At 50.4% G+C, this 25,458-nt stretch overlaps 1 protein-coding gene across 2 annotated transcripts in view; it reads left to right on the forward strand.

Moving 5' to 3' along the window:
• Positions 1–25,458, forward strand: part of CHST8 (carbohydrate sulfotransferase 8) — a 126,114-nt gene that overhangs the window by 43,906 nt on the left and 56,750 nt on the right. The window contains exons 1-2 of one of the 2 annotated variants that reach the window (XM_059153250.1): positions 13,719–14,064; positions 18,046–18,261. In XM_059153250.1, coding sequence (XP_059009233.1) covers positions 18,132–18,261 — 130 coding nt within the window. In that variant the 5' untranslated portion in view covers positions 13,719–14,064; positions 18,046–18,131. Of the gene's footprint in view, positions 1–13,718; positions 14,065–18,045; positions 18,262–25,458 lie in introns of those variants that run through there. The other variant, XM_059153249.1, reaches the window with a different exon arrangement.

Raw genomic sequence — 25,458 nt, forward strand, 5'->3', positions numbered from 1 at the left:
CAGAGGTGAGAGGTCATTGCTGCTAGCCCGGGAACCCAGGACCCCTGCCAGCTCTTTCCTTGCCAGGTGCACTGTCACCTGGGGGGGGGGGGAAGGGTCTGCCTCTCCCCCCACCCAGCCCCAATTAACCATCTGCGGGAGCTGCTCTCGGCATGGGGGAGTGCCGCGGTCCCACTTCTCTGTGCAGGCTGCTCAGCTAATGAGGGGGTTTGTGAAATTTTTAATTATGGCTTCCATGCCTGGCTTAATTATTTGCATATGGCTTTTACAAGTGAGAAGAGGACGCCTGCGTGCTGCGTTTCTCCTCAGCCCCACGTTTGACTTTAATTAAAGGCAGAACCTGAGGTCTTTCCATCACTAATGATCGTGGAAAATTAGCTTCCAATTCCCAGGGGTCACCAGAGTGATGCACCCTGAGGCGGAGAGGGGACAGAGGGGGAAGTGGAGCGGGAGGCACAGATGGCAGATGGCCCTGCTGGGCTGCCACTTCGGAGCCCCGCTCTAGCCCACCCGCCCTACAGGCCCCCGCGGGAAAGGGGGCCTTGCTCGCCTCTGCCAGGAAGGAGGGCTGACCCCAGGCAGCAGCTGGTGGGGGAAGCGCCTCTGAGCTGGGGGTGATGGTCATTGGTCATCGTCCCGGTGGCCGCAGGGCAAAGGGATGAAATGCCCACGTGTGTGCGCACGTGTGTGGACACATGTCCCCCCACACCCATGCTTGCCCAGACACAGCCACAAGCCCTCACCTTCTCCATTCACAGGACGGAGTCACAGACACGCATGTGCTCACACACACGTGTGCTCACACACACAGTCCCAGGTGAGCCGAGCGCCCTCATGGAGGCCATCGTCTTTGTGGGAGCCAGCAGGCTAGTGCTGTGCTGGGAGGGGCAGGCCAACAGACTGGTCTCAAGGAGGGCTTCCGAGAGGGACGGAGTGGCCCTGCGCCCCTGCCCACTGACAGACCAGGTGTGTGCCAGCTTGGGTCCACAGTGTGGCTCCCTCTGTCACGGGCGGAGTGGTTAATCCTGGGACGTGACGTGGGGAGTGGCAGACAGCGCTTCTTGGACCTCAACCTGCAATAGGCCTCTATCACTTCACCACAGCGTGGCCTTGAACAAGTTACTCAGCCTCTCTGAGCCTTTTTCCTCATCCTAGTCCTAGTTTTTCACGCAGCTTTTGTACCTAGGGGACTCAGTAGCCCACTCTATGTCACGCCTTCCCCTTGTCTCCTGGTGTTTGAGTTTGGAGGCACTGATCTCACTCCCAGTGCCAAGAAAGGCAGTTTCATCCCACTGGTCCCAGACCTGTGCCCACCAGCACGAGGCATACCCCCTAACCCTAGGCACTGGGTCGGGGCGGTGGCCTTCTGCTCAGGGTCCAGGAGGTTGGCTCCATGGTTAGGGACCAGGGCTCCCCCTCTCCTGCCAGATCCATCTAGGATCCCCTAGGCATCCTGTGGCCATAGCCATCAAACAACCATGTAGAAGCCACCTGAGGATAAAACGTGCCCGAGGACAGAGGAGTGGAGCCTCAGGAAGGATCCGGGTCCTGATGACTCTGTGGAGCTACGGGATTCCCAGTGGGATAGGGTTTCTGTTACTTAACCTCTCAGCACATCCTGCTTGTCACAAGCCTTGTGTCAAATGCTGGCCCGACACTGTCTGCACACAGTTGATGACAACCACTGAGGCAGGCAGGAGCTGGGCTGCTGTGACAGCATACCACAGACAAGAGGGTTTCAACAGCTGAAATGTGTTGCCTCTGAGTCCCAGAGGCTGGAAATCTGAGCTCAAGGTGTCAGCAAGGTTGGCCCCTTCTGAGGGTGGTGAAGGCAGATCTATGCCAGGCCTCTCCGCTAGATTCTGGGGAGGGGTTGCTGGTAATCTTTGGCATTCTTTGGCTTGTAGATCTCTGCCTTTATCCTCACGTGGTATTCTCGCTGCATGCGTGTCGGTCCAGATTTCCCCTTTTTATTACAACCCTGGTCATATTAGGTTAGAGGCTCAGCCCTACTCCAACGTGACCTCCTCTTAGCTCATTACCTCTGTGATGACCCTTTTCCCAAATGAGGTCATAGTCTGAGGTATGGGGGGTTAGGACTCCAACATGGGAATTTGGGGCAACACAGGAGCGACACAGTTCAACCCATGACTGGTGCATAGGAGCGTGACTGTGTGTGCGTGTGTGCAGGCGCGCATGTGTGTATCACTGCTGGGTGGACTGTGCCATCGCAGTGACTGTCCTCCATGCCGGAAGCCCTTGTTTCTGCGTGCGCACCATCCAGATACAGAGCTGTAGGGCGCAGCTCCACACCTGCGAGGCAGGGGCCTCTCTCCACACCAGCTGACTCACAGGCTTTTTCTCCTCTCAGCTGCTTTTGCATAAAATTCCTTGAATCCTTTATATCCAGAGGTCAGGTGCCTTTCCGCAGCCTGGACGATGATTTTCATGGCCGCAGTGGCAGTGGGTGGACCCCCCCCCCCCAGCCAAATCCAGCTTCGACATGAGTTTTGATCGGCTTGGGTAGGTTTGAAAAATGTGTGTTGTTTGCCAATTTGAGAATCAGGAAATTTCACATTAAAAATCCAGGTTTCCAGGGTGCCTAGGTAGCTCAGTCTGTTAAATGTCAGACTCTTGATTTTGGCTCAGGTCACCATCTCAGGGTCACGGGATCAAGCCTTGTGTTGGGTTCTCACTGCTCAGCAGGGAGTCTGCTTGAGATTCTCTCCGTCTCCCTTGGCCCCTCCCCTCCCTTAAATAAATAATTAAAAAATCTTTTTTAAAAATCCATGTTTCCAATTTGGAAGCTCTGAAGGTCTGGATCTGCCACCAAGGGTCATTGGCTATGTCATTTTGATAATAATTTCCATTATGAAAATGCCATATAGTTAGTATAGGAAATGGACTGCTTCTGACATGTGTGTTCACTGTAGACCGATGATTGGCCGCTCTGGATCTCATCATGAAAATGTGTATTTCTACCCGTGTCTTTCTCCTTGCAACAATCGTGCTGGAAATTAGGGCTTAAGTGCCCTTTCATATGACATTGTGATACAAGGACATGTGTGGGACCTGCATGGGTGCTGTTCTGCTGTGGGGTGCTCCCAGTCTGCTGAGTGCTGCCTACATCCTTGGCCCAGCAAACATGCCATAGAATAGCATGTCCAGAGATTGTAAATACTTAGCACCTTTTCTGCCTGTGTCCTTGAGGCCAAGAACTCAGGGACATGGGGCAGCAGAAAATAGGCTGAAAATTCAGGGGGAGATAAACCAGACCCGTGTGTTGTTCAAGGTAAGCAATGAAGTCAGCAAAGCTGTTTCGAGACCAGAACAAGACCACCCATGAAAGAGCATGTGCCCTGCAGGGAGAGGACTGGGACCCAGTGGCCCATCCCACCCATCCTGAGCCTCTTCTCACTAGCCAGGCACAGTCAGGGCAGAGCCCAGAGCTCTTTCCTCTACATTAGTCTCTCACCTGTGTTAGAACAAAGCCCAGGGGCTCTAGGAACACACAGGAGGATGCCTCACTTGGCCTGGGACCTTCAGGGAATGGTGAGAAATGAGACTAAAGGCAGGAGAGCTGCAGACCCTGGATACTCAGTGAACCTTGCGGGATATGCTAAGACATTCAAACTTGAACCACTGGGCAACTGGGGGCCCTCAGACTCTTTTGCAAAAGGGAGGGATACCAAAGTGGAGTATCCTTTGCAAAGGGAGGGGACCAAAGTGGAGGTAGGGAGCTGTCCAGGTGCTGAATCAGCCTCACTGAGGGGCTGGAAAAAAGAGATGGAAAGGAAACACACAGGAGGCTGAGTCCACAGTTGGAATGTGGGGAGAGGTGGAGGGAGGGTTAGGGTGGCCCCAAATTTCTGGCTTCCCAACACCTTGTGGTGAAAGAGGGGGCAGAATTGGAGGGTCAGTGAGGTACTTGAAGCACAGGGTGTCTGCTGGAGGGAGACATGAGGCAGAGCCTCATGGAGAAGACAGGCTCCTGTCTTATGTCTAGCCACTCATTAGAACTTCCAGGTTACTCACATTCTGGTCCCCTCCTGGTAGCCTGAGGGGAGACCCAATTCTCCATAACCAGGGTAGGGCCAACAGAGTTGATTGCTCAGCTTGGAAGACACCAGCTGTTCTGAAGAGGGCTCCAGGGAAAATCATGCTGGACTAGAGAAGATCAAGGATGTGATGGTTAACCATGGAGCCACCTTAAAGGGGCCAGCCCGTTCCCAAAGGGGATGTCCGTGCATGCGCACTGTGCAGACACACAGGGCATACCTGCTAGACTCCGCATGACCTCAACCCAAAGGACTGAGCTGGTCCTGCTATGCAAGGATCCCTTCCCCTTCTCCCTCCTCTTCCTAGCTCTCTCTTTGCTTGCCACATATTGCCCGAGCACCTACTCTGTGCCAGGCATTCTTGGCAGCTGGAAACACAAAGGCAAGTCCTCTGGGGGCTCCCTGTGCCAGCCACAAGGAGAGGGATTCCCTGGAAGAAAGCCAAACCTCCTTGCCATTCTCTCTTCTTCTGGAGTCTATGCATTGCTGTTTGCAGCTTGAAGGCAGCTGCACCCTGCCAGGGGCCAGGGCATTCTAGGTTTACTCATACACTCCTTTCTGTCCATATTATACCCCAACTTTCAATTTTGAGAAGTAAATATGCAATTTTTTCCTCCCTGTAATTTTCCCTGCTGTGGCTGTGGATGTCAGAGCAGCTGGAAAATGTGAAAAGCTCAGTGCTTTCTAAAAGTAAAAGGAGGCTGTGCAGCATCATACATCGTCTGCTGCTCTTGGCAAGACCCAATGGATTTGCTAGGGGGGTGATGCTCTCTAGGCTGTACTGTCAGGGGAACTTTTAACCCAGAAAATCCATGCCCCTGCCTTCCATTAGCAATGAGATAATCGCCAAGAACTAAGCATGTGTGTGTGCACACGCGTGCATGTTGCAGAGATGTCAGCCGAGGTGAGGTAAGGGTATCTGCTTACGCAGTCAGACTTTCTGTGTGTTCCTCTGGAGACTTTAAGCCCTTCATGTCTCAGTAGCTGAAGGTCAGGACAGTCTGATCTATGCTTTTGTTTGGAAGAAGCAGTGAATGGGGTGCGGAGAGGCAAGATTTGAGTCAGGCAGATCTGATATCACTTATGTAGACGTAACCTTGGCCATGTTTATTCTCTCTGGGTCCTAATTTCACCATCGTAAAATGATGTGCTATCCAGATCCCCCTGCAGGAAGGACTCACTGACTGCCCACAGGACGTGTGGCCAGCAGCCACCTCCCAGCTGTCAGCTCCTTCAGGATCTACTGTGGTTGCAGCAAACTGTCCTCTCTGGGGTCGTGCCTTTCCCTGGGCATGCCACATCCAGTTACTGAGCAGAGTGATGCATGAAGGCACAGTCATTTCTGCCTGCTGTGGGACACTCCCATGGGCCACACCTAATTCAGCCCTCTCTACTCAGGCTGGGTTGGACCTGCATCCCTGTCTAACCTCTTCTGCTTGCTTTGGCTTCCTCCCTTTTCCCTTCACAGGTTATGATCCTTAATAAAAGTTTTGTACCCTAAATTCCATCTCCACATCTCCTTACAAAGAACCAATCCCGTATCCAATAGGGATAATGATTTTATTTCACGAGGTTATTGCTCAAAAGCTAAATGGGATGTTTATATAGTATCCCGCATGCTACTTGGAAGGTTAACAAAGCATGATATACATCTATGCCTTCTCCTTGCCCTAAAAACTATGACACTAAATCCCATCCAGGCCTTGAGCCTGTGCTGTGTAATATTGGCTTGGAGAATGTGGCCCTGAAAGTCTGTGCTGCCTGCTAAGTTCGAGGGCCGAGCAGAGGACTCTGGAGCCAGTCTTGTCCCTGTGAAGTTCATTATCCATGGATCACATCAGCCCTCTTCAAGGTTCCTCCCTGAAAAAGAAATTGAGCATGCAAATGCTCTTTTATCATAATCACCACGTATCCACAGGGTAATTCATAAAAGAGCTGGAAATATATTGAAATTCAATATTGTTTGAGTCCAAATCAATATTAATAATTGTTTGCATTTTTAAAGTGCAATTTGCAATTGAAAAATGCACAAAGATCAACCAGTAGTTGCTAACACATCAAATTTTCCTATTAAAGGCATAGTCCCTTAACTTTAAAATGTTTCTTATACAACAAAGGATGGCGCTGATCCATGAAAATGGTTATCTATTATTTACGTGCACAACATTAGAATTTGCTTCCATTATGCACGAACAGAAAGGCCAGTTACTTTTAAGTTCTTGATTTTTAAGAAATTAAACCGTTCATTTTGAGATAATTTTAGATTCACATAACAGTTATACGAAATAATACAGAGTAATCTCAATGTGCCCTTTTTCCTGTTTCCTGTTCCTATACTCACCCCATACATCTTGTAATAGTATAGTATAATATCACAGTGAGTGTATTGACATTGATACAGTCAAGATGAAGGACATCTCCGTCACCACAAGGATCCCTCCTGTTGCCCTTTTAAATTCTTTAAAAATTGAAGATATTTATTTATTCATTTGAGAGAAATAGAGCACATGAGTGGGAAGGAGGGGCAGAGAGAGAATCTCAAGCAGACTCCCCGCTGAGCAGGGAGCCTGACATGGGGCTCAGTCCCACGAACCATGAGATCAAGACCTGAGGTGAAACCAGGAGTTGGAGGCTTAACTGGCTGAGCCACCCAGGTGCCTCCTCCCCCTAATTAAAGATTTTTAGATGACAAAGGTGACTGTGGATACAGTGGAATCCCCGTCATTAGCCTTGTTTGGATTTCTGCCTTGAAATGAATTCCATCCCTAAATTGAGGCATGACTAAGTGTGGCTCAGTGTAGATGTTGAGACAGAGAGAGCAGTGGTCATGTAGGGAGGGAGTGACCTCAAGTGGGACTCGTCTCACCCAGACAGGCCTCAGAGAAACAAGGCTTTGTGGCTCAGAAAGAACCTGAGAGGGGTGCCTGTGTGGCTCAGTGGGTCAGGATCCCGGTGTCCTGGGATCGAGCCCCGCATCGGGCTGTCTGCTCCGCAGGGAGCCTGCTTCCTCCTCTCTCTCTCTCTGCCTGCCTCTCTGCCTACTTGTGATCTCTGTCAAATAAATAAGTAAAATCTTTAAAAAAAAAAAAAGAAAGAACCTGAGAACACAATTTCAAGTTTAACACTTGGATTAGAGTCCTTTGCTCCCTCCACAAGGACAGAGTTGTCTTGAAGGGAAAGAGCTTGGCAGCTTTGGTCCATGGAGGCCAGCAGTGATCCAGATTTGTGGCCAGGGATGGGTGGCAGGTGTGCATAAGGGATGTCTTGGCTGAAAGTCCTCCTGCTCTGCCTGATTGTGGCTTTGTGCAAATGAAATTCACAAAAACACCTTTCTCTCTGGACATTTGTCTCATACCAGAGCTGCAAGGAACTTGGGAATATCTTCAATGTTCTGGGGGCACCTGGGTGGCTCAGTGGGTTAAGCCGCTGCCTTCAGCTTGGGTTGTGATCTCAGGGTCCTGGGATCGAGTCCCGTATCAGGCTCTCTGCTCAGCGGGGAGCCTGCTTCCCTCTCACTCTCTCTGCCTGCCTCTCTGCCTACTTGTGATCTCTGTCAAATAAATAAATAAAATCTTAAAAAAAAAAAAAAAGCCATCTGGGTCTGGACTTTTGCTTTTTGGGAGTTTTTTGATTACTCAGTTAATTTCACTACTAGTAGTTCGTTCAAATTTCATATTTCTTCCTGATTCAGTTGTGAAAGATTGTATGTGTTTAACAGTCTATCCATCTGTTCTAAGTTGTCCAATTTGTTGACTTTTTTTTTTTTTAGTAGTCCCTTATAATCATTTGTATTTCTGTGCTCTTGGTTGTAACTTCTCTTTTGTTTTTTATTTTATGTATGTTAGTCCTCTCTTTTTCTTGATGAAAAAGTTAAATGTTTATTAATTCTATCTTTTCAAAGAACCAGCTAATCGTTTCATTGATCTTCTATATGGTTTGTTTGTTTGTTTGTTCGTTGGTCCCTATTTCACTTATTACTGCTCTGTCTTTATTATTTCCTTCCTTCTACCAACGTTGTGCCTTTTTTGTTCTTTTTCGAGTTACTTTAGGTGTAAGGTTAGATTATTTGAGATTCTTCTTGCTTTTGGAGGTAGGCCCATATCATTATAAGCTTCCCTCTTTTTTTTTTTTTTTCTTTTTAAAAGATTTTATTTATTTGACAGACAGAGACCACAAGTAGGCAGAGAGGCAGGCAGAGAGAGAGGAAGGGAAGCAGGCTCCCTGCTGAGCAGAGAGCCCAATACAGGGCTCCATCCCAGGATGCTGATATCATGACCTGAGTTGAAAGCAAAGGCTTTAACCCACTAAGCCACCCAGGCACCCCATAAACTTCCCTCTTAGAACTGCTTTTGGTGTTGTCCCAGAGATTTTGAACCATTCTGTTTTCATTTTCCTTTGTCTCCATGTATTTTTTTTGTTTCCTCTTTGATTTCCTCTTTGATCTACCAGTTACTTAGTAATGTGTTGCTTGGCTTCTACACATCTGTGTTTTTTCCAGTTTTTTCTTATAATTGATTTTTAGTTTTACACCACTGTAGTTGGAAAAGATGCTTGATATGATTTCAATCATAAATTTATTGAGACTTGTTTTGTGGCCTAACATATGATCTATCCTGAAAAATGTTTTATGTGCACTTGAAAAGAATGTATATTCTGCTGTTTTTAGATGAAATGTTCTGTATATATCTGTTAAGCCCATCTGGTGTAATGTGTCATTCAAAACTGCTGTTTCCTTATTGATTTTCTGTCTAGATGATCTATCCATTGATGTAAATGGGGTGTTAAAATCCGCTACTATTATTGGAGTACTCTCAATTTCTCTCTTTATGTCTGTTAATATTTGCTTTATATATTTAGATGCTCCTATGTTACGTGCACAGATATTTACAATTATATCCTCTTGTGGGAGTAATCCTTTTATCATTATACAATGTCCTTCTTTTTCCTCTTGCTACAGTCTTTGATTGCTTGCTATCCTCACTTTTTTTTCTTCCATTTGCATGGATTATTTTTTTATCATCCCCTCAGTTTTAGTCTTTATGTGTTAGGTCTGAATGAGTCTCTTGAAGCATATAGTTGGGTTAGTTTTTCTGTATATTTAGTCACCCTGTGTCTTTTGATTGCAGCATTTACCCCAGTTACATTTAAAGTAATTATTGAAAAGCATGTATTTGTTGTCATTTGATAATTATGTTTGTGATTGTTTTTGTAATTCTCTGTTCATTTCTTCTTCTCTTCCTCTCTTCTCTTGTGTTTAATGTCTTTTAGAGTTATACTTGGGATCGTTTCTCTTTATTTTTTGTGTATCTATGATAGGTTTTTGGTTTCTGGTTACTATGAGGTTCATATGTAACATCCTATGTATATAGCAGTTTATATTAAGTTAATGGTCATTTAGGTTTGAACAAAATTTTAAAGCACTAAATTTTTTTTTTTTTATTTGACAGACAGATCACAAGTAGGCAGAGAGGCAGGCAGAGAGGGAGAGGAGGAGGAGACAGGCTCCCTGCTGAGCAGAGAGCCTGATGCAGGACTCGATCCCAGGACCCTGAGATCATGACCTGAGCCGAAGGCAGAGGCTTTAACCACTGAGCCACCCAGTTGCCCCTAAAAGCACTAAATTTTTACTCCCCCTCCACATTTTATGTATAAGATGTCATATTTTACATATTTTTACTTTATGTAAAGTAATTTACATTACTTTTTAACTACTTTTTGTAGATATAATTGATTTTACTGCTTTTATGTTTTAACCTTCATACTAGCTTTCTAAGGGATTGATCTACTACTTTTACTATATGTTTGCTTTATCAGTTAAAGTTTTTTCTGTCATAATTTTCTTACTTCTAGTTATGGGTCTTTTCTTTTACCGGAAGAATTCTCTTTAACATTTCTTATAGTCTAGTTTAGTGGTGATGCACTCCTTTATCTTTTGTCTGGGAAACACTTTTATCTTTCTTTCAATTCTGAACATTGCTGGGTAGAGTATTCTTGGTTATAGGTTTCTTCCTTTCAGTACTTTGAATTCCTCAGGCTGTTTTCTCCTGGCCTGCAAAGTTTCTGCTGAGAAATCAGCTGATAGCTCTATGGGGTTTCCCTTGTATGTAACTGTTTTTCTCCTGTTGCTTTTAAAATTCTCTCTTTATCTTTAGTTTTTCCTATACTTTATAATAATTACAATAATTATAATTATTGTAATTATTGTGTGTCTTGATGTGGACCCTCTTGGGTTCATCTTGTTTGGAGCTCTCTGGGTTCCTGGATCTGGATATCTCTTTCCTTCCCCAGGTTAGGGAAGTTTTCAGTTATTATTTCTTCAAATAAGATTTCTATCTCTTTTCTCTCTCTTTTCTCCATTTGAGACTCCTGTAATGTGAATGTTATTTTGCTTGATGTTGTCACAGAAGTCCCTTAACTTATTTTCATTTTTAAAAAACCTTTTTTCTTATTTCAGTCTAGTTGTTTTTTACTACCCTGACTTCCAGATCATTGATCTGTTCTTTGCATCCTCTAATCTGTTGATTCTTCTGGTGTATTTTTCATTTCACTTATTGTGTTCTTCAGCTCTGACTGGTTCTTTTTAAATATTTTTATTTATTTTTATTTATTTATTTGATAGACAGAGAGAGATCACAAGTAGGCAGAGAGGCAGGCAGAGAGAGGGGGGAGCAGGCTCCCCGCTGAGCAGAGAGCCTAATGTGGGGCTCCATCCCAGGACCCTGAGATCATGACCTGAGCTGAAGGCAGAGGCTTAAACCACTGAGCCACCCAGGCGCCCCTCTGACTGGTTCTTTTTAAATACTTTCTATCTCTTTGTTGAAGTTCTTATTGAGTTCTTCCAGTCTCCTCTCAAGTCTGGTGAGTATCTATAACCATTAATTTGAATTCTTTATCAGATAGATTCCTTATCTGTGTTTTGTTTAGCTTGTGTTCTAGGGTTTTGTCTTGTTCTTGTGTTTGAATTCTATACCTCTGCCTCCTTACTTTGTCTGACTCTGCGTTTGTTCTATATGTATATATGTGGTGCTCCTCTATGTGGGCTGGAAGCACCCTCTAGTTAGGACTGAGCTGAGTGCTGAGGGTGCACTGGTGGATGGGGCCAGTTTTCAGCCTAACTTGTCTGGTGGGTGGGGCTTGGCTCACATGCTATTGGATAAAAGGGTCATGTGCTAGTTGGTAGGGCTCATTCCCTCACTCCCTGGGTCAGGATTTGTTCTGGAGATGTGCCATTTCTGAACAGAGCTACCTGTTGGGTGTGGGAACTGATAGTCACTCTGGCAGGGCATCAATCCCGGCTGGGGCTGCTCATTGTGGGAGCCACTTTGGAGAGGTGCCTGCTGGTAGGTTGGTTTGGTGGGGGGGGGGGGCTAGTCTTCAGAAGAATTCTGGGGCAGGGCAAGTTAGATGGAGAGTGTCAGAACTGGCTACCTCAAGCATCTGGCCAAGACAAAAGGCAGGCAAGAGAAATAGCACCTGCCAGGACTTCCCATTCCTGGAGAAAACTCTCACAGATCCCTAACCCTCCAACACATACCCTAGAATTAGTCCATAAATCCCCTTCATGTATACCCCTGATGCTTTTTAAACTGCTGCTTCTGTTGCTGGCTCTCGGGCCCAGTGATAGAGTGCACTGGCCCTTTAAGACTGGAGAATCGGTTCCCTATAAACCTCCAACTCTTCCAAAGGTAAATCGGGCTGATTTTCAAAGCCAGACATCATGGGGGCTCATCTTCTCTGTGCAGGTCCTCAGGGCCAGGGATGCCTGATGTGGGCTATTCCTCTTCACTCCTCCACACCTGTGATGTCCCTCCTGCTTGTGGATTGCCACGCCGGGGGTTTGGTTCCCGACTTTGTCTCTGACCCTCGTACACTTCTCAATATGGCCTTCTCTTGATGTCTTTAGCTCAGGAAGATCTGTTTGGCTAGGCTTCAGGTTGTTTTCAGAGTGAGCTGTCACACGTGTAGTTGATGCTTCAGTATGTCCCCAGGTGGAGGTGAACTTAGGATTGTCCCTCTCCACTATCTTCCCCCACTTTCCTCATTGACTTTGGATCAACACATTAAAACTTTAGTTTCGCGTAGGAGTTTCCTAGCATAATCCATTTTATGGCATCTAAATGACTTGTATATTTGTACTTATGTATATTAAGACATATATATATATATACATATATATATATATACATATGAATAGATTCCACTTTTACCTCCATGAGTGTATTGGTCTTTAAGCCCCATGATTTGAACTCTGCCTTACCAAAATGAAGATACAAAAGAGGCATCCTTGTGGTGAGTGTGCATTGGGTATGTGGGAGCTGCCAGGTTCCATCAGGATCTCTAATGGACCCCACTTCCTCGCCTCCTCTTTTCTCACAGGACTGAGCTCCTCTTTGGACCTAATTCTAACCTAGACCTGATCAAAACAAACCCACAGCTCCCTGAGAAAGCATAACCTTTTAGAAATACCAGGTCCATGGAGTACCTCTCTGCAGATGGCCCAGATATGCTCACACCACATACAACACAGGTTAAGTTGATCACCTGCCTTGTGCCAGACACTGTGTAAGTGCTGGGAATACGAAGGTGTGGAGAGGGTGTGACACTGCTCTCGGGGCTCCACGTGTTTGAGACAGGTGTGTGAACACTCTCCGCATGGTGAGAGAAGGGCTGTTATCGAGGTAACACATGCTTATGGGATTGGGGGTACTAAATCTGCATCCCAGATTCTGCCAGGGTGGGACTCGGTTTCTCTACCTGCAGAATAACTGTCCTCTAGCCTGCCTCATAAAATGCCCTAAAAGTGAAGTCTTGGGCAGAGATGGTATCCACGGTGTAGTCCTTCCCCTGAAAGCAATCAGGGCATCATAGCTTGTGACTCCTTGGCCAGGCTCTCAGAGATCCCTCGCTGCAGCTGTGTGTTTGCAGGCTTCCCCTCTGCCTCTCTGTGTAAGCAGTGGTGGAAAGCTGGGCTGTAGCCTAGTAGATTCGTGGGGACAAGGCTTTGGGGCTGTTTGAGCCTGATTTATGCCTTTACCTCTGCCTTAGGGCTCCCTTTCTCCCACCCAGCAGAAAGTATGGGGAATTGGAGGGAATCCCTGCCTTATAATGGAGAGGAGTAGGGCAGGTGAACTGCCTTCCCCAGGAGAGGGGAGCACCCACGCGGGCTGGGTGTGCTGAGGCTAGGCTCTGTTCATTTCAGGACCCAGGTCAGCGCCCTCTTGCATCTGGCAGGGCAGGAGTCCACAACCCCGCCTCTGTCTGTCTTGTAGCCTTTCGTCACCCTTGCAACTTTATGCCTACGCATAAAAACTAGAGGGACTCATCCCAGAGTTTGCTGCTGCCGCTGCTGCTGTTAGGTTTTAATTAGCTGCAGGATTTTAATGAGCTGAAATCAAGAAGAACCCCATCTCAGAAGCAAGCAGGAGCCACACACACGGAAGAACTTGTCTGACAAAACAGATGGAGGTGGCGTTCTCGGGGGACTGGGCTGTGTGCTCCGTTTCAGTGAGGAGCAAATGAGTTCCTGAGGCCAGGAGGCTGAGCAGGGAAGGCGGGAGGTCAGCCCCATCGCAGGAGGCTTGTCAGGGGCGGAGCGGAGGTTCAGCCTCCTCTGCCCGCGGTGGAATGCTTGGTGCCGGATTCAAGGTGACGGCAGTGCCTGGCTCCATTCTCCTCAAGTTGCCATAGCAGCCTCTCTCCCGATGAGCAGCTCCTCCTGGAGCCCTCAGCTGGGAGGGACGTCATTGTTCGCTCCTGCCCGTGCACGGAGGAGACTGACTGGACAGAGAACTTTCTGGGGCCCAGGGTCCACACACCAAGTGGGTGCTCCCAGGAGCACAGGGCCGGACGCCTCCGGCTGCCTCCAGTGGGGCACTGGAGTGGGTCCTCACAGCCCGAGGGGTTCCTCTGGGTGACTGGGGGAAAGCATCCAGGCCTTGGAGCAGCCGCAGCCAAGCGTGTCCTTGGAGCCATCCGTCCATCGCCTGCCGGCCTGTCGCCACTGGAGGTGCGTGCGTTTTGGCTGAATTCCCAAGTCCTTGCTTGTGCCCTAAAGTGAATTTTCCCGAGACAAATTTTTAAATTGGATAAATAAGGAAATGGGAGGAATCCTTGGCCCTGACCTGTGTCCCAGGAGGTGTTTGCAAAATTAATTGCATTTTTTTTTCCTTACAGTAAAAATTGGTGATGCCATTCAGGCCTCAGGGAGAGCACGCCACTGGGAAAACTAGGGATTGTGAGGACAGGACAAGTGGGCTGTTTATTTTTCTTGCCTTACTCCTCCTCACTCTGCCCTCAGTTACTTGAATTTTCTTATTGTCTGTTGGTCCTGGAAGAGAGGCAGGGAGGTGGGGGGTGGGGGGGACTTGTCAGGGGAGCCGAGTGGGATGCTGCACACTGTAAGGCTGTAACAGTCCCAGGTGGGAGTGGAGGACTGTGAGTATGTCTTCGGGGCCCTGGGCAGCCTGGCCCCGGCCTGTGACAGATCACGGAGGCCACTCCCCCTACAGCAGCCCAACTCCCAGGAGACAGGCAGCCTTGGACCAGCATCTCCCCGTTGCCTTGAAAATAACATGTGACTTTGAAGACAAGGACCCTCGTGGGAACAATAGAGGATCAGATACACACACTCCCTGGAGTGTCGGGTGATCGCCTATCCACCCTCCACCTTTAAAGGAAGGAGGTTCCTATGGGTTCTATGATGTTGGCCCCCTCCTGGGGCGGTGAAGACCCAGCCAGCCTGCAAACCAGTTACCTAGGAGGGGAGGCATGTTAACCTTTTGATTCCATTTGCACATAGCAGGGAGTTGGCTGATTAGATGGTCTGCAGTGAGGACTAAACACTGAGAGGAAGGCGTCTGAGGGGAATGCTGGAGTCTGATGCTTAGGGAGGGTTCAGGGAGAGCCACGCCTGCCTCTAATGCCAGCTTCCCTGGGCATGGAGAACAGAGAGGGTGCTGTATTCTCCTGGACGTCAACAAAAGGTTGGGTCTCTGAGACCAGACACTTGAATGGTTGATGCTTCCGCTGTGGTGAAGGTGCAGGTCCTAGGGCTGATTTTCTCCCCCTAACCCTTGCCCCCCTGATTGGGGGCCAGGGATGTGGTCCTCATCCTGGTTCCCAGGCACGTGGGCTGCTGGAGACTGGCTCTGTGTTGGGGGTTGGGGGTCGGTTCAGAAACAAGTGAGGACAGGTCGCAGCTGCAGAATGGGGGAAGTCTGTATTGGCTTGGACTGTGACAGTGGGGCAGTGACTGGGAGTGGGAGGGGACTGGCCAGTCCTTCCAGAGCCACTTTGGCTGTTCCAGTTCCTGCAAACAATGCAGTGATGATAGCATGTTCTTCTGAGCCACCCCCGACAACCTGCTTTTTTCCCATCCACTAGAGCCTTTGCATCAAGATCGGGTGGCACTTTATTAGCTGTTTTACTGGGCAGCAGTGGGCCCCAGCCATAAACTGGCCACTCTCTTTCCCTTCCTTTCTACCTTCCTCTCTCTTTCCCTCACCCTAGGTCAGATGGACCTCCTGGCCTCGTGTCTGACCCAGGAGGCCCGTGAGGCTGCAGGCAGCATGCGACCACCCCAGCCCCACACATCAGGGCTTTGTGGTACTTTCTTTACAGCTTGTGGCCTTGCTGGGGACTGTCGATGGTGTGTGCGTGCGTGCTGTGTGTGCATACGTGTGTGTATGTCTGTTAGAGCCCTTGCATCTGATCTGGAAGGGCCTTGAGCCGCCTCCCCTGCTCCCTATTTGAGGGTCTTGTCCCTGCCGAATCCATGTGTGTGACACTTTCCCACTCTTCTGACTCCTTTCCGTGGGGGTTAACCAGAGGGGAGTTAAGCCCACTGCTTTGGGACAGGAGGCCCTCTGCCCCCCCCCCTTCCCCCAGACCTCGAGGCTGGCCCTGCACCAAAGGGCCTGTCACTGGGAGACTGAAGGACACAGTGTTGAGAGTGACCTTGTCCTTCAGAGGGGCCTGGGATCTGCACCACTGTGTTTGTGTCTTTGCAGGACGTTGAGCCAAGCACTGCCCCCCTACCCCCCACCGCCAGGACAGTCCCATCCTGGGCAGCCACAGAGGGAGACGCCACAGAGCCCCACAAGGGACTTCAGGGTTTGAGCCTTTGGGGACATGCGGCTGCCTATTTTTACCCACTGCAAGCCCCCTGCAGCAGTGTCCCTGGTGATGGCGGGCGCAGCTATCTTTCTTTGGGGTGGGGGCCATTGCCAGGAGGTCGGGGCCAATGGAAAATTGAGCCGGCTCCAGAGACAAAACAGCCCTCCTCGGTGCTGCCTCCTGAACATAAAAGCTGGGAGGTCGTGGGAACCACCTGCTCAGCACGGCCCAGAGAGCCCTGCGCTCAGACGTGTTCCCGTGCATAGAGGCCTGGGGCAGGTTAATTAAAGTTAACTGAGTGAAAACATAATTACAGAGACTGCAGAGGGGAGAAACCCAAACCTGCAATTTAACAGTCAGCCCCAGAGCTTTGCTGAGAACAGTCTAGACCTTGGGAATTTTTGTCTGGGCTGGGGAGGGAAGGACTCCTCTGACTTCCTGCCTCGTGCTCCCCCAGGAGCATGAGTTCACAGAGGGACAGGAGCTGGGGCTTCCTCCGCCAATGCCTGGGTGCTTGGTCAGGAATGGGTTCCTTGACCACAGTACAGTGCCCAAGGAGACTCCAGGCAGGGAAGAGTCCTTGTGCCAAGCAGCACATCTGGTCTGGGGATCTAACCACCTACCTGTGATCTCAGAAACTGCCCACCTCGTCTTAGCCTCCTTTAGAGCTGTCCTGTGTCAGGGCGGAGGAAGCTCCCGCAAGGCCTTTGGGTGGAGAGAGGATGGTGTCTCTGCCCAGACTAGTAGGAATGGGTGAAAGCAAGGGGACAGAGCGGCCTTTCTCTAAAAGGGGGGGGGGGTCTCAAATCCCTGCCCATCCAGCATGACCTCCTGTGCAGATCCCTTTTTAGTACCTGTCCCACTCCACCCATGTCATACCCCACTGCAGGATCTTACCTCCTACCTATGAGCAAATGGCCTTGGGCTGCCCCATCTCGACCCACAGCCTGGCCCAGTTGGAGTCACTCGTTGGTATGTGGGGTGTTTGGCATTTCTGGCTCTGCCCTTCAGGAGGAACTGGGGTGAGGGGCAAGTCACCTGGGTACGCTCTGGGTCGGCGGTGACGGGTGCCCATTGGCAGGAACACAAGGGAAGTTGTCACCTGCCTCTGAGCCTGGGATCTGTCAAATGTGGGTCTGGCTGCCTCAGCTCCAGGCCCGAGGGCCTCAAGAACGGGAGTAGCTTGGTCTGGCCAGAGCTTCAGTTCCCTGTGACGCAGCTGACTAACCGGTGGAGTCTCTATTCTGCTAGCCCACCCATCTGTCAGGGAGACACAGCCCTGGCTGGTGAGAGCAGCCACCAGGTGGGGGATTCTCTGTCCCTGACAGCCTCTGGGCCTGGGAGGCTCCTTCCCAAAGCATCTGGCTCTGGAGGGATACTTGTCCCCAACACCCTGCAGAGAGGAGCCAGGGCAGAGAGATCCAAGAGCTTCTCTGTCTACCAGGCCACTTGTAAGGGACAAGGACCCAAATTGCTGGGCCTGTACCTAGACCCCCTATAGGGACCTATAAGGACACCAGTTCTTCTGGAAGCTCAGAGTGCCTGGACAGTGCAGGGGCTGATACTGGCTGTGGGTCTCTGGGGCCCCACCCTGGGCTCCCCCAGGCAGAGTCCAGAGAGTATCCTCTTTGGTTTTTCTGGGGGTGCAAATACAGGAGCCCCTGCTGGGAAGCTGGTGTCCCAGCGACAGGTGGTGACTAGACCTCCCTCAGCCTCCTTGGGCTTGGAGAAGTGGAAGGGACATGCTTGAGTAAGTTCTAAAGGACGGAGGAGTCGGGGGTCATACTTGGTCGCAGGCAGTGACTGGGGCCTCAGCCCACACGAGTTGTCTTGTGTCTCAGTGATGGACCCTCTTTCTCCCCGTCTGCCGTAGACCGTGCCCTGATGGATGCATGGTGTGGACGATGAAGGAAGAACGCACCTCCCACACCCGAGAGGTGACCCCGGAGCAAGCCCCGGATGACCGCACGAGCCGGAACCATGCGGCTGGCCTGCATGTTCTCATCCATCCTGCTGTTCGGAGCCGCAGGCCTCCTCCTCTTCATCAGCCTGCAGGACCCCACGGAGCTCGCCCCTCAGCAGCTGCCAGGTGAGCCCCTGCGCTGGGCCCTGCTGCCCGCGCGCCCCAGCTTTCCTGTCTGAAGGGCAGGCCTCCATGGCTGCCCCGGTCCCTAGTTTGTGCCCAGAGCCCCGGCAGGCAGAGAAGGGGGCCTGACCTTCTCCTGGCGGGCATCAGCCTCTGGCCTCTAGTCTGTGGTCTCTGGCCTGTGCCCTCCTCTTAAAATGATAGCCAGGCTCTCATCCGCTTGTTGCCTTTGGTGAAGTTGAGGCTTAAGGAGGATTCTGCCATCTCTGGGGGGCCTCTCCCATGTGGTCTGGGATATTAGAGGGTGAATGACTTCTCCTTGAGGTCATGCCCCTCCATGGGACTCTGCTTCTCTGCCAACCCTGGGACTCCTCAAATCCAGGCCCTTTGGCCTGGGCAGAGGGGGTCAAGCTACCTCCTGCCTTTGTGAGGCTGAGATTGTTCCTCCTGGCATCTGCCTGCTGCCTGCATCCCACGTGTCCCTCATGAGCCATGGAGGGGAGCGCCCTTCCTGACTTGCAGAGATCTACTGAGGACAGGTGGAAGAGAAAGTGGAAGGGATGGTTCTGGAGCCTCAGGCAGGCAGAATATGGAGAGGGGGAGCTCAGGCAAGGAGCCTCATGTTGAGACCCAGCCCCCACTCATCTCTCAGTGGTGGGCCTGGGACCTTTAGTGGGGAAGTCTGTGAAGATACCCATGTGCTCCAGGACACGGACAATATGGAAGATGAGTAGAGGCTGTGGGCTTTGGCAGAGAAATTCCTGCACCAGTCTGCAGAAGAGCAGGGCCCTGCATAGGGCACCTGGCCCTCAGGGAGGGGGGCCCAGGTACTCGGGCCTACAGCCCCCTCCCCAGCTCTGCCCTCACCTCTGGCTGGCTCAGCCATCCTTTGCATAGACTGAAGGCCTGTAGGCATCAGATGGAAAGTCAGAAGGAGCACCAGGAGGCTAGAATCAGGCCTGGCAGCTGCCCCAGGCGGGGAGGCGGATGAGTTCACTCTTTCATCAAGAATCAGTAAGAGTCAGCCAGGGTGGTGGGACCCCAGGAGACAGCAGGTGAGTCACTGGGACTGACTCATGCCTGGGCCAGGCCCTGAGGGATAGTGGCTGTCAGAAGCGGGTCTAGGTTCTCCCCAGCTTCCCCAGCTTCTGAGCTGGCTCCTCTCTGGACTTTATAGCCCCATGTGAGCTTTAGAGTTGCTGGTGGCCCTGTGGCAGCAGAACCTGGCCCTGTAGGGTAAGGCTGTCAGGCGGGCTGAGATCAGATCCCCTAGGCGTAGGGTTATCTGTGCTGAACAAGGGCCCTTAAACGTCGTTTGGGGTGAATACTGTATCCTCAGGGTGACCCCTGTAACTGTGGTGCCCGTGTTGCTGTGTGTTGTGTGGTTGCGGAGCACACATGGGCAGTGGGTCCTTGTGTTCAGGGTCTGCGTTCTGTGGGATGAGCCTAGGAGAGAAGGCCCAAGTCTGTGAATGGCGTCTGTGTGGGCAGGGGTCATGCACTCAGCTGTGGTACACTGTAGGGAGATGCTATATCCCTGGGTAAAGCTGGAGCCTGGTGGCCGGGACGCGCACCCCGCCATGCAAGTCACGGCAAAGCAGAGCGCTTGCGCTTTGTGACTTTCGGCCCCTCATACCAGCCGGCTGCCCCTGCGCATGCGCCCCCGGCCAGCTGTGCCTGCGCATGCGCCTATGGATTTTCTCCATTACCCGTGGGGCCAGACCCTGGAGGACCTCTGGGATTTCCAGGGTGGAGTGGCGAGCTGGGGAAGGAGCTCCGAGCCTCCGCAGGGCATGGGGAGTGCCACGAAGCTTCGGCGCGTATTTCTCCTTGCAGTGGGGCAGCGTGGCTGACTGGTGCAAGGAGCACACCTGGGGCTTGAGCCAGGTGGGTGTAATGGTGTAAATGGAGCCGGACCACCTGCGCCACGTGGCCGGGGATGGGCAACCTTGACGGTCTACGTAAATCACATCAAACACAGTCATAAAACTTTAAGTAATGCTTATGTTACTTTCCCTGAGCAAAGTGTTCCTGACACAGGCTGTTTGTGTTGATTTGTTACTATTCATTTATTCTTTCCCTGTACTTCTCACAGCAGCCTAATTGTGATTCGGTACCAAGAAAGCAATATCAAAGTAATTTTCCACAACATTAGTTACAATTTTCTTCTGATCTTTCAAGTGAAACAATCCCATCCTGTTGGCTTCTCTGAGCATATAAACCTTGATTACATTTATCTGTTGGAAACCAGTGCTTACAAAGTGTATGTATCCAGTTGCATGCGTGGGTGGCCCCAGGGGCCTGGACAAGCCTTCTCCCTGTGGATTTCTGCTGGTGGGAGGTACAAAGTCAGGAGGCTGCCCTGTCATCCAGATTGGGGAAGGCCATCGGGGATGCCGCCTGGAGAGGGAAATTCCGCACGGGCTACTCGGGCTTTTATAGCATCAGCAACTTCCCTGGGAACTCGAGGTCTGGGAGCCACCCTTGGTGGCGTTGACCAGGCTGGGCAGGGGAGGGTGGGCAGGTGAAGATCCAGAAACAAGCCCGAGAGTGGGAGAAGGAGCCTTCCCTTGCTTGTGCTGCTCAGTTTTCTCTCGGGCAGTCATTAGGTGTTAATAGCATGTGAACTTCTCAGGGACCAGTTAGCAAACCTCACCTGACTCATGCATCAGATGCAATCTTACGGGCTTGCCAACTTTTGTAAATTAAGCCATTTTTTAAAAAAAGTTTGCTCTATTTTAAATCAGTCAAACCTTCTGGAATGTGAATAGCTGCTGGTTAACTTGTCTCTCACCTAAAATGAGATTTTGGTATGTCGTCTGTAACAGAGAATTCAGGTATCCAATTATTTTCCAGTCTCCAATATTGCCAGGCCTTGAGGCCTCAGGAAACTCACTTCTTGACCCAGGAGACTAGGCTTGCTCCTTCCTTATGTACAAGATGCAGAGAACAGGCCAGAACCAGGAGTAACACATCCTGGCCTGCTAGCCCTGGGGATATAGAAGACAGATTCCAGACGTGTGGCTGGGCAGACTGAAATTTTACGAGTGGCCTTTCTTTATGAACTTTTTATTATGGAGGGTTTGGAACACACACCAAGTAGATGAGACGAGCTCCGGGCTCCAGGTACCAGCGGGCTCTGTCATGGGGCTGCCCACGTTCACAGCCACTGGCACCTTCCTCCTCCTGACTTTTAAAGCATATACCAGATAGCATGTCAGTTCAGCCATAAATACTACAATGTATTGCTTTGTTTAAGAGATAAGAATTCTTGAAAAAAAAAAAGATAAGAATTCTTTTTTTTAAACATCCAACGATTCTTTAATATCGCCCAATATCCAGTGCTCAAATTTCTAGTTGCATAACAAATATTATCAGTACCCTTATTTCCACTTCGTTTTATCCAGAATCCAGATTAAGCTTACACATTGCAGTTGGTGGTCGAGTCCTCTATCTCTTTCAATGTATAGGATTCTCTCCTCACCTTTGTTTTTCTCTTGCTCTTTTATTAAGGAGACTTGGTCCCAGGTCTTGCCGAGTTTATCCCCGTTGGGGTTTTTGCCGATCGTATGTGTTTGGTGTATTTTTTTTTAAGATTTTATTTATTTATTTGACAGTCAGAGATCAGAAGCAGGCAGAGAGGCAGGCAGAGAGATTGGAGGAAGCAGGCTCCCCGCTGAGCAGGGAGCCTGATTTGGGGCTTGATCCCAGGACCCTGAGATCATGACCTGAGCCGAAGGCAGAGGCTTTAACCCCCTGAGCCACCCAGGCGCCCTGTTTGGTGTATTTTAACATTGTTTTGTTCTCTTTGTACTTCCTGTAAGTTAAGCAAATCTAGCAGCTTGATCAGATACGGGTTTGGGAGATTTTCTTTTCTTTTTTTGGAGATTTTACTTATTAGAGAGAAAACGTGCCTGCAGGCATGCATGAGTGGAGTGGAGGGGAAGGCAGAGAGAGATGGAGAAGCAGACTCCCCACTGAGCAGGGAGCCCGATGTGGGGCTCTATCCAAGGACCCCAGGCTCATGACCCAAGCCAAAGGCAGACACTTAACCAACTTAGCCACCCAGGTGCTCCTCTTTTCTTTTTGGGGGATGCACGTGTGATTCTATGTTCTTCCATGAGGAGGTGCACATCTGCCTGGCTCTCTCTTGTGACGCCTGTTAGCCACTGCTGAAGCCCCTGGATCCATCCGTTCATTCAGGGCTGCAACTGCACAATGCGGTGTTGAGAGTTTATCATTCTTTCTTCATTCTTTTTTTTTTTTTAAAGAATTTATTTATTTATTTGACAGTGAGAGAAAGTGAGAGAGGGAACACAAGCAGTGGGAGCAGCGGGCAGAGGGAGAAACAGACTCCCCACTGAGCAGAGAGCCCAATGCTGATGCAGGGCTTGATCCCAGGACTCTGGGATCATGACCTGAGCCCAATGCAGGTGGTTAACTTCGAGCCACCCAGGTGCCCCTCCTCCTTCATTCTTTTAGGTGGGATGGATTTTGTTTTAATGGGGCAAGGTGAGTCGTTGTTAGTGACCCATGCAGCCAAAGTGATGGTGGATTGATTGGTTTATTCATTGGCAAATAAAAAACCATGATCTTATGATACAGAGTCTGTTGCTAACGCACTATAAATAGGTCTTTTTTCTTTCCTTCTTTCCTTTTTTTTTTTTTTTTTTCCTAGAGTGAGTTTTCTTAAAGCGGGGACACCCCATGTTTCAGAGATGTAAGCTCTTGGCTTTCCTGAAGCCGTGGAATTGCAAACGGTGGAGCTGGGTTTGGGGATGATGCTGGGGTGTCGAGGACAGAGGCAACCACAGTGACAGCAGCGGTTCAGGGGCCCCTAGTGCAGACAAAGGGACTGGACAGCCCCCGGTGACCTCGTCAGCAACAGTCTGCCCAGGACATTCCTTCCACAGCACAATGGCATTCAAGGCTGAGGGTAATAATCTGCTTTTTACCATGTGCCAGACCCTAGGACAAGCACTTTGTATGTTTTAATACATATAATTCTTGTTTGTGTTTTTGTTTTGTTTTGTTTTTTTAAAGATTTATTTATTTATTTGAGAGCCGGAGAGAGAGAGAGAAAGAAGCAGACTCCTTACTGAGCATGGAGCCCTATATGGGCCTCGATCTCACAACCCTGAGATCGTGACCTGAGCCAAAATCAAGACTCAGACACTTAACCAGCTGCACCACTGAGGTGCCCCAGTACATACAATTCTGTGAACAACTGATTATTCCTGTTTACAAAGTGCTGGACAGCCGCCCGGTGGGCACACAGCAGCACTGTTCTTAATGTGTTATTCGCTGCATGCTGGGCACTGTACCCGGCACTTTACAGGTATTTAGTACTCACTGAATGCCTTTAAACCCATGAGTTAAGCACTCTTACGCCACCTGACAGATGAGACTATTGAGATCAGAGAGGTTAAGAGCCATGCCCGAGACCACACAGTGTTGGGTTTCGGAACTGGGATTTGTCCTTGGGCAGCAGGCTGTCCACATGCACCTGCTTCCCTCCTAACAACGGTCGTGCTCCATGTTGCCTCCCCGGACCTCAGAGCAGGGCCCGGGCAGAGAGAGCCTGGATCAAGATTTGGAGGTGTGTTGCAGTTTGGAGTGGGAGGAACGCCCAGTGGATCAGGGGCCGCAGTGTGACCTGGGGGTCTAGACTCCTGCTGCAGACACAGCCAGTCCTGGGGCCCACAAGCCCTCCCTTGGAGCCTCTCAGAGGAGCGAGACTTCACTACAGGGCGAGGGGAGCTCCTGAGGTGGGGATGGCTGTTAGAAGGCTCACATCTGGAGCTGTGATCAGGAGCACAGGAGGTAACAAGAGCACAAGGAACCCAGTGGGGAGGTTAGAGCAATGCAGGAGAGAAGGCAGGACCTGGGGAGGTTGAGCCCGGAGAGTGTGGATTCAGGGGATCAGGGCAGAGTCAGCAACACAGAGTGGGACGGTGATGAGGGTGAGTAGGGCTGCTGGCTCTGACAGATTGGGACGGGTCTACCACTCACTGAGGCAGACACGCCAGATGGGGAGCGATTTGGGGGAGGGGGCTGGAGACCACGTGTTCTATTTTAGGCAGGTGGCATCTGAGTTGCTGGGCAGAGCTGCTCTGTCAGTCTTCCACCCTGAACTCCAGACTCACAGACTCACAGACTCACAGGAACAAGCAGGAGACACAGAAAGCCCCTTCCCCTCCCCATCCGGCCTCTCTGCTCTCAGGCCTCACATTCACTTCTTCCATGTCCTATGCCTGAGGTCAAAGTCGTTTGTAGCTGGAGGAGCCCGGAGGGCTGCCTGGAGAAGGGGAGCTGTGGGTGGCATGTTTGTCTTCTGTAGCGCCCAAGAGGCCACCGGGTATAGACCTACCATGGAAGCAGTGAAGTAGGTTTGGGTGAGAACCGCTTGGAGCTTGGGGTCTCTCTGCAGTGTGCTTGCCCTAGTCTCTCCCAGCTGCAAATCTGCAGAGCCAGAATTCCACTGCCCAGGGGCTGAGAACTGCTGTTGAGGGCTCCTGCTTCGGTCCCCTGGAGGCAGGGATGTGCTGGCCGGAGAAAGTGTGGCCCTCACTCCTGGTCCCATGGTTACCGGGGACACATAGCCCTGCCTGAGCCAGTACTGAGCCCACACTTGGCTCGTGTGTCTTGTTTCTTCAGCAACTCTTGGCCCAAGGATGTCCCCTTGGAGCCCTAAGGGCACGGCCAGGCCAGAGTGGGCCGGGTGGGCCGAGGCAGCAGGCATGACTGCCAAGCAGCGATTCATAGCTCACTTATGTGAAGTTGATGGCGTGAGCAGAAGCGTGGTGGCCGACCCTCCTCTTCCCCCTGCTGGCCCCAGGGCAGGGACAACCAACCGGCACCGGGGCATGCGTGCTCACACTCTTTCTGGGCCAGGGGAACCAGACTCCCCGCTCCCCCAGCCCCCATTTCTGTGGAGCCATCTGCTTTCCCCGGGCAGGTGGGTTTTATTGGAGTTCTCCTGAGTCTTTCCCGAGACCAGTTCCCACCAGCATTGCAGAGCGCCATATATATTTTCTACAAACCTTGCGAGGCTGACACATCCTTGTTGTGACTGTGAATATCAGAAGTGACATGTAATTGCAGTGATCCATCCTGTTAAGTAGCTGGCAATATATCATTGCGGAATCAGCAGGGCTGGGACTCCCAGAACCCGGTGTTTCTGAACAACACACCTGCAAG

The sequence above is a fragment of the Mustela lutreola genome, chromosome 16, assembly GCF_030435805.1.
Source record: "Mustela lutreola isolate mMusLut2 chromosome 16, mMusLut2.pri, whole genome shotgun sequence".
In the NCBI taxonomy this organism is placed as follows: Eukaryota; Metazoa; Chordata; class Mammalia; order Carnivora; family Mustelidae; genus Mustela; species Mustela lutreola.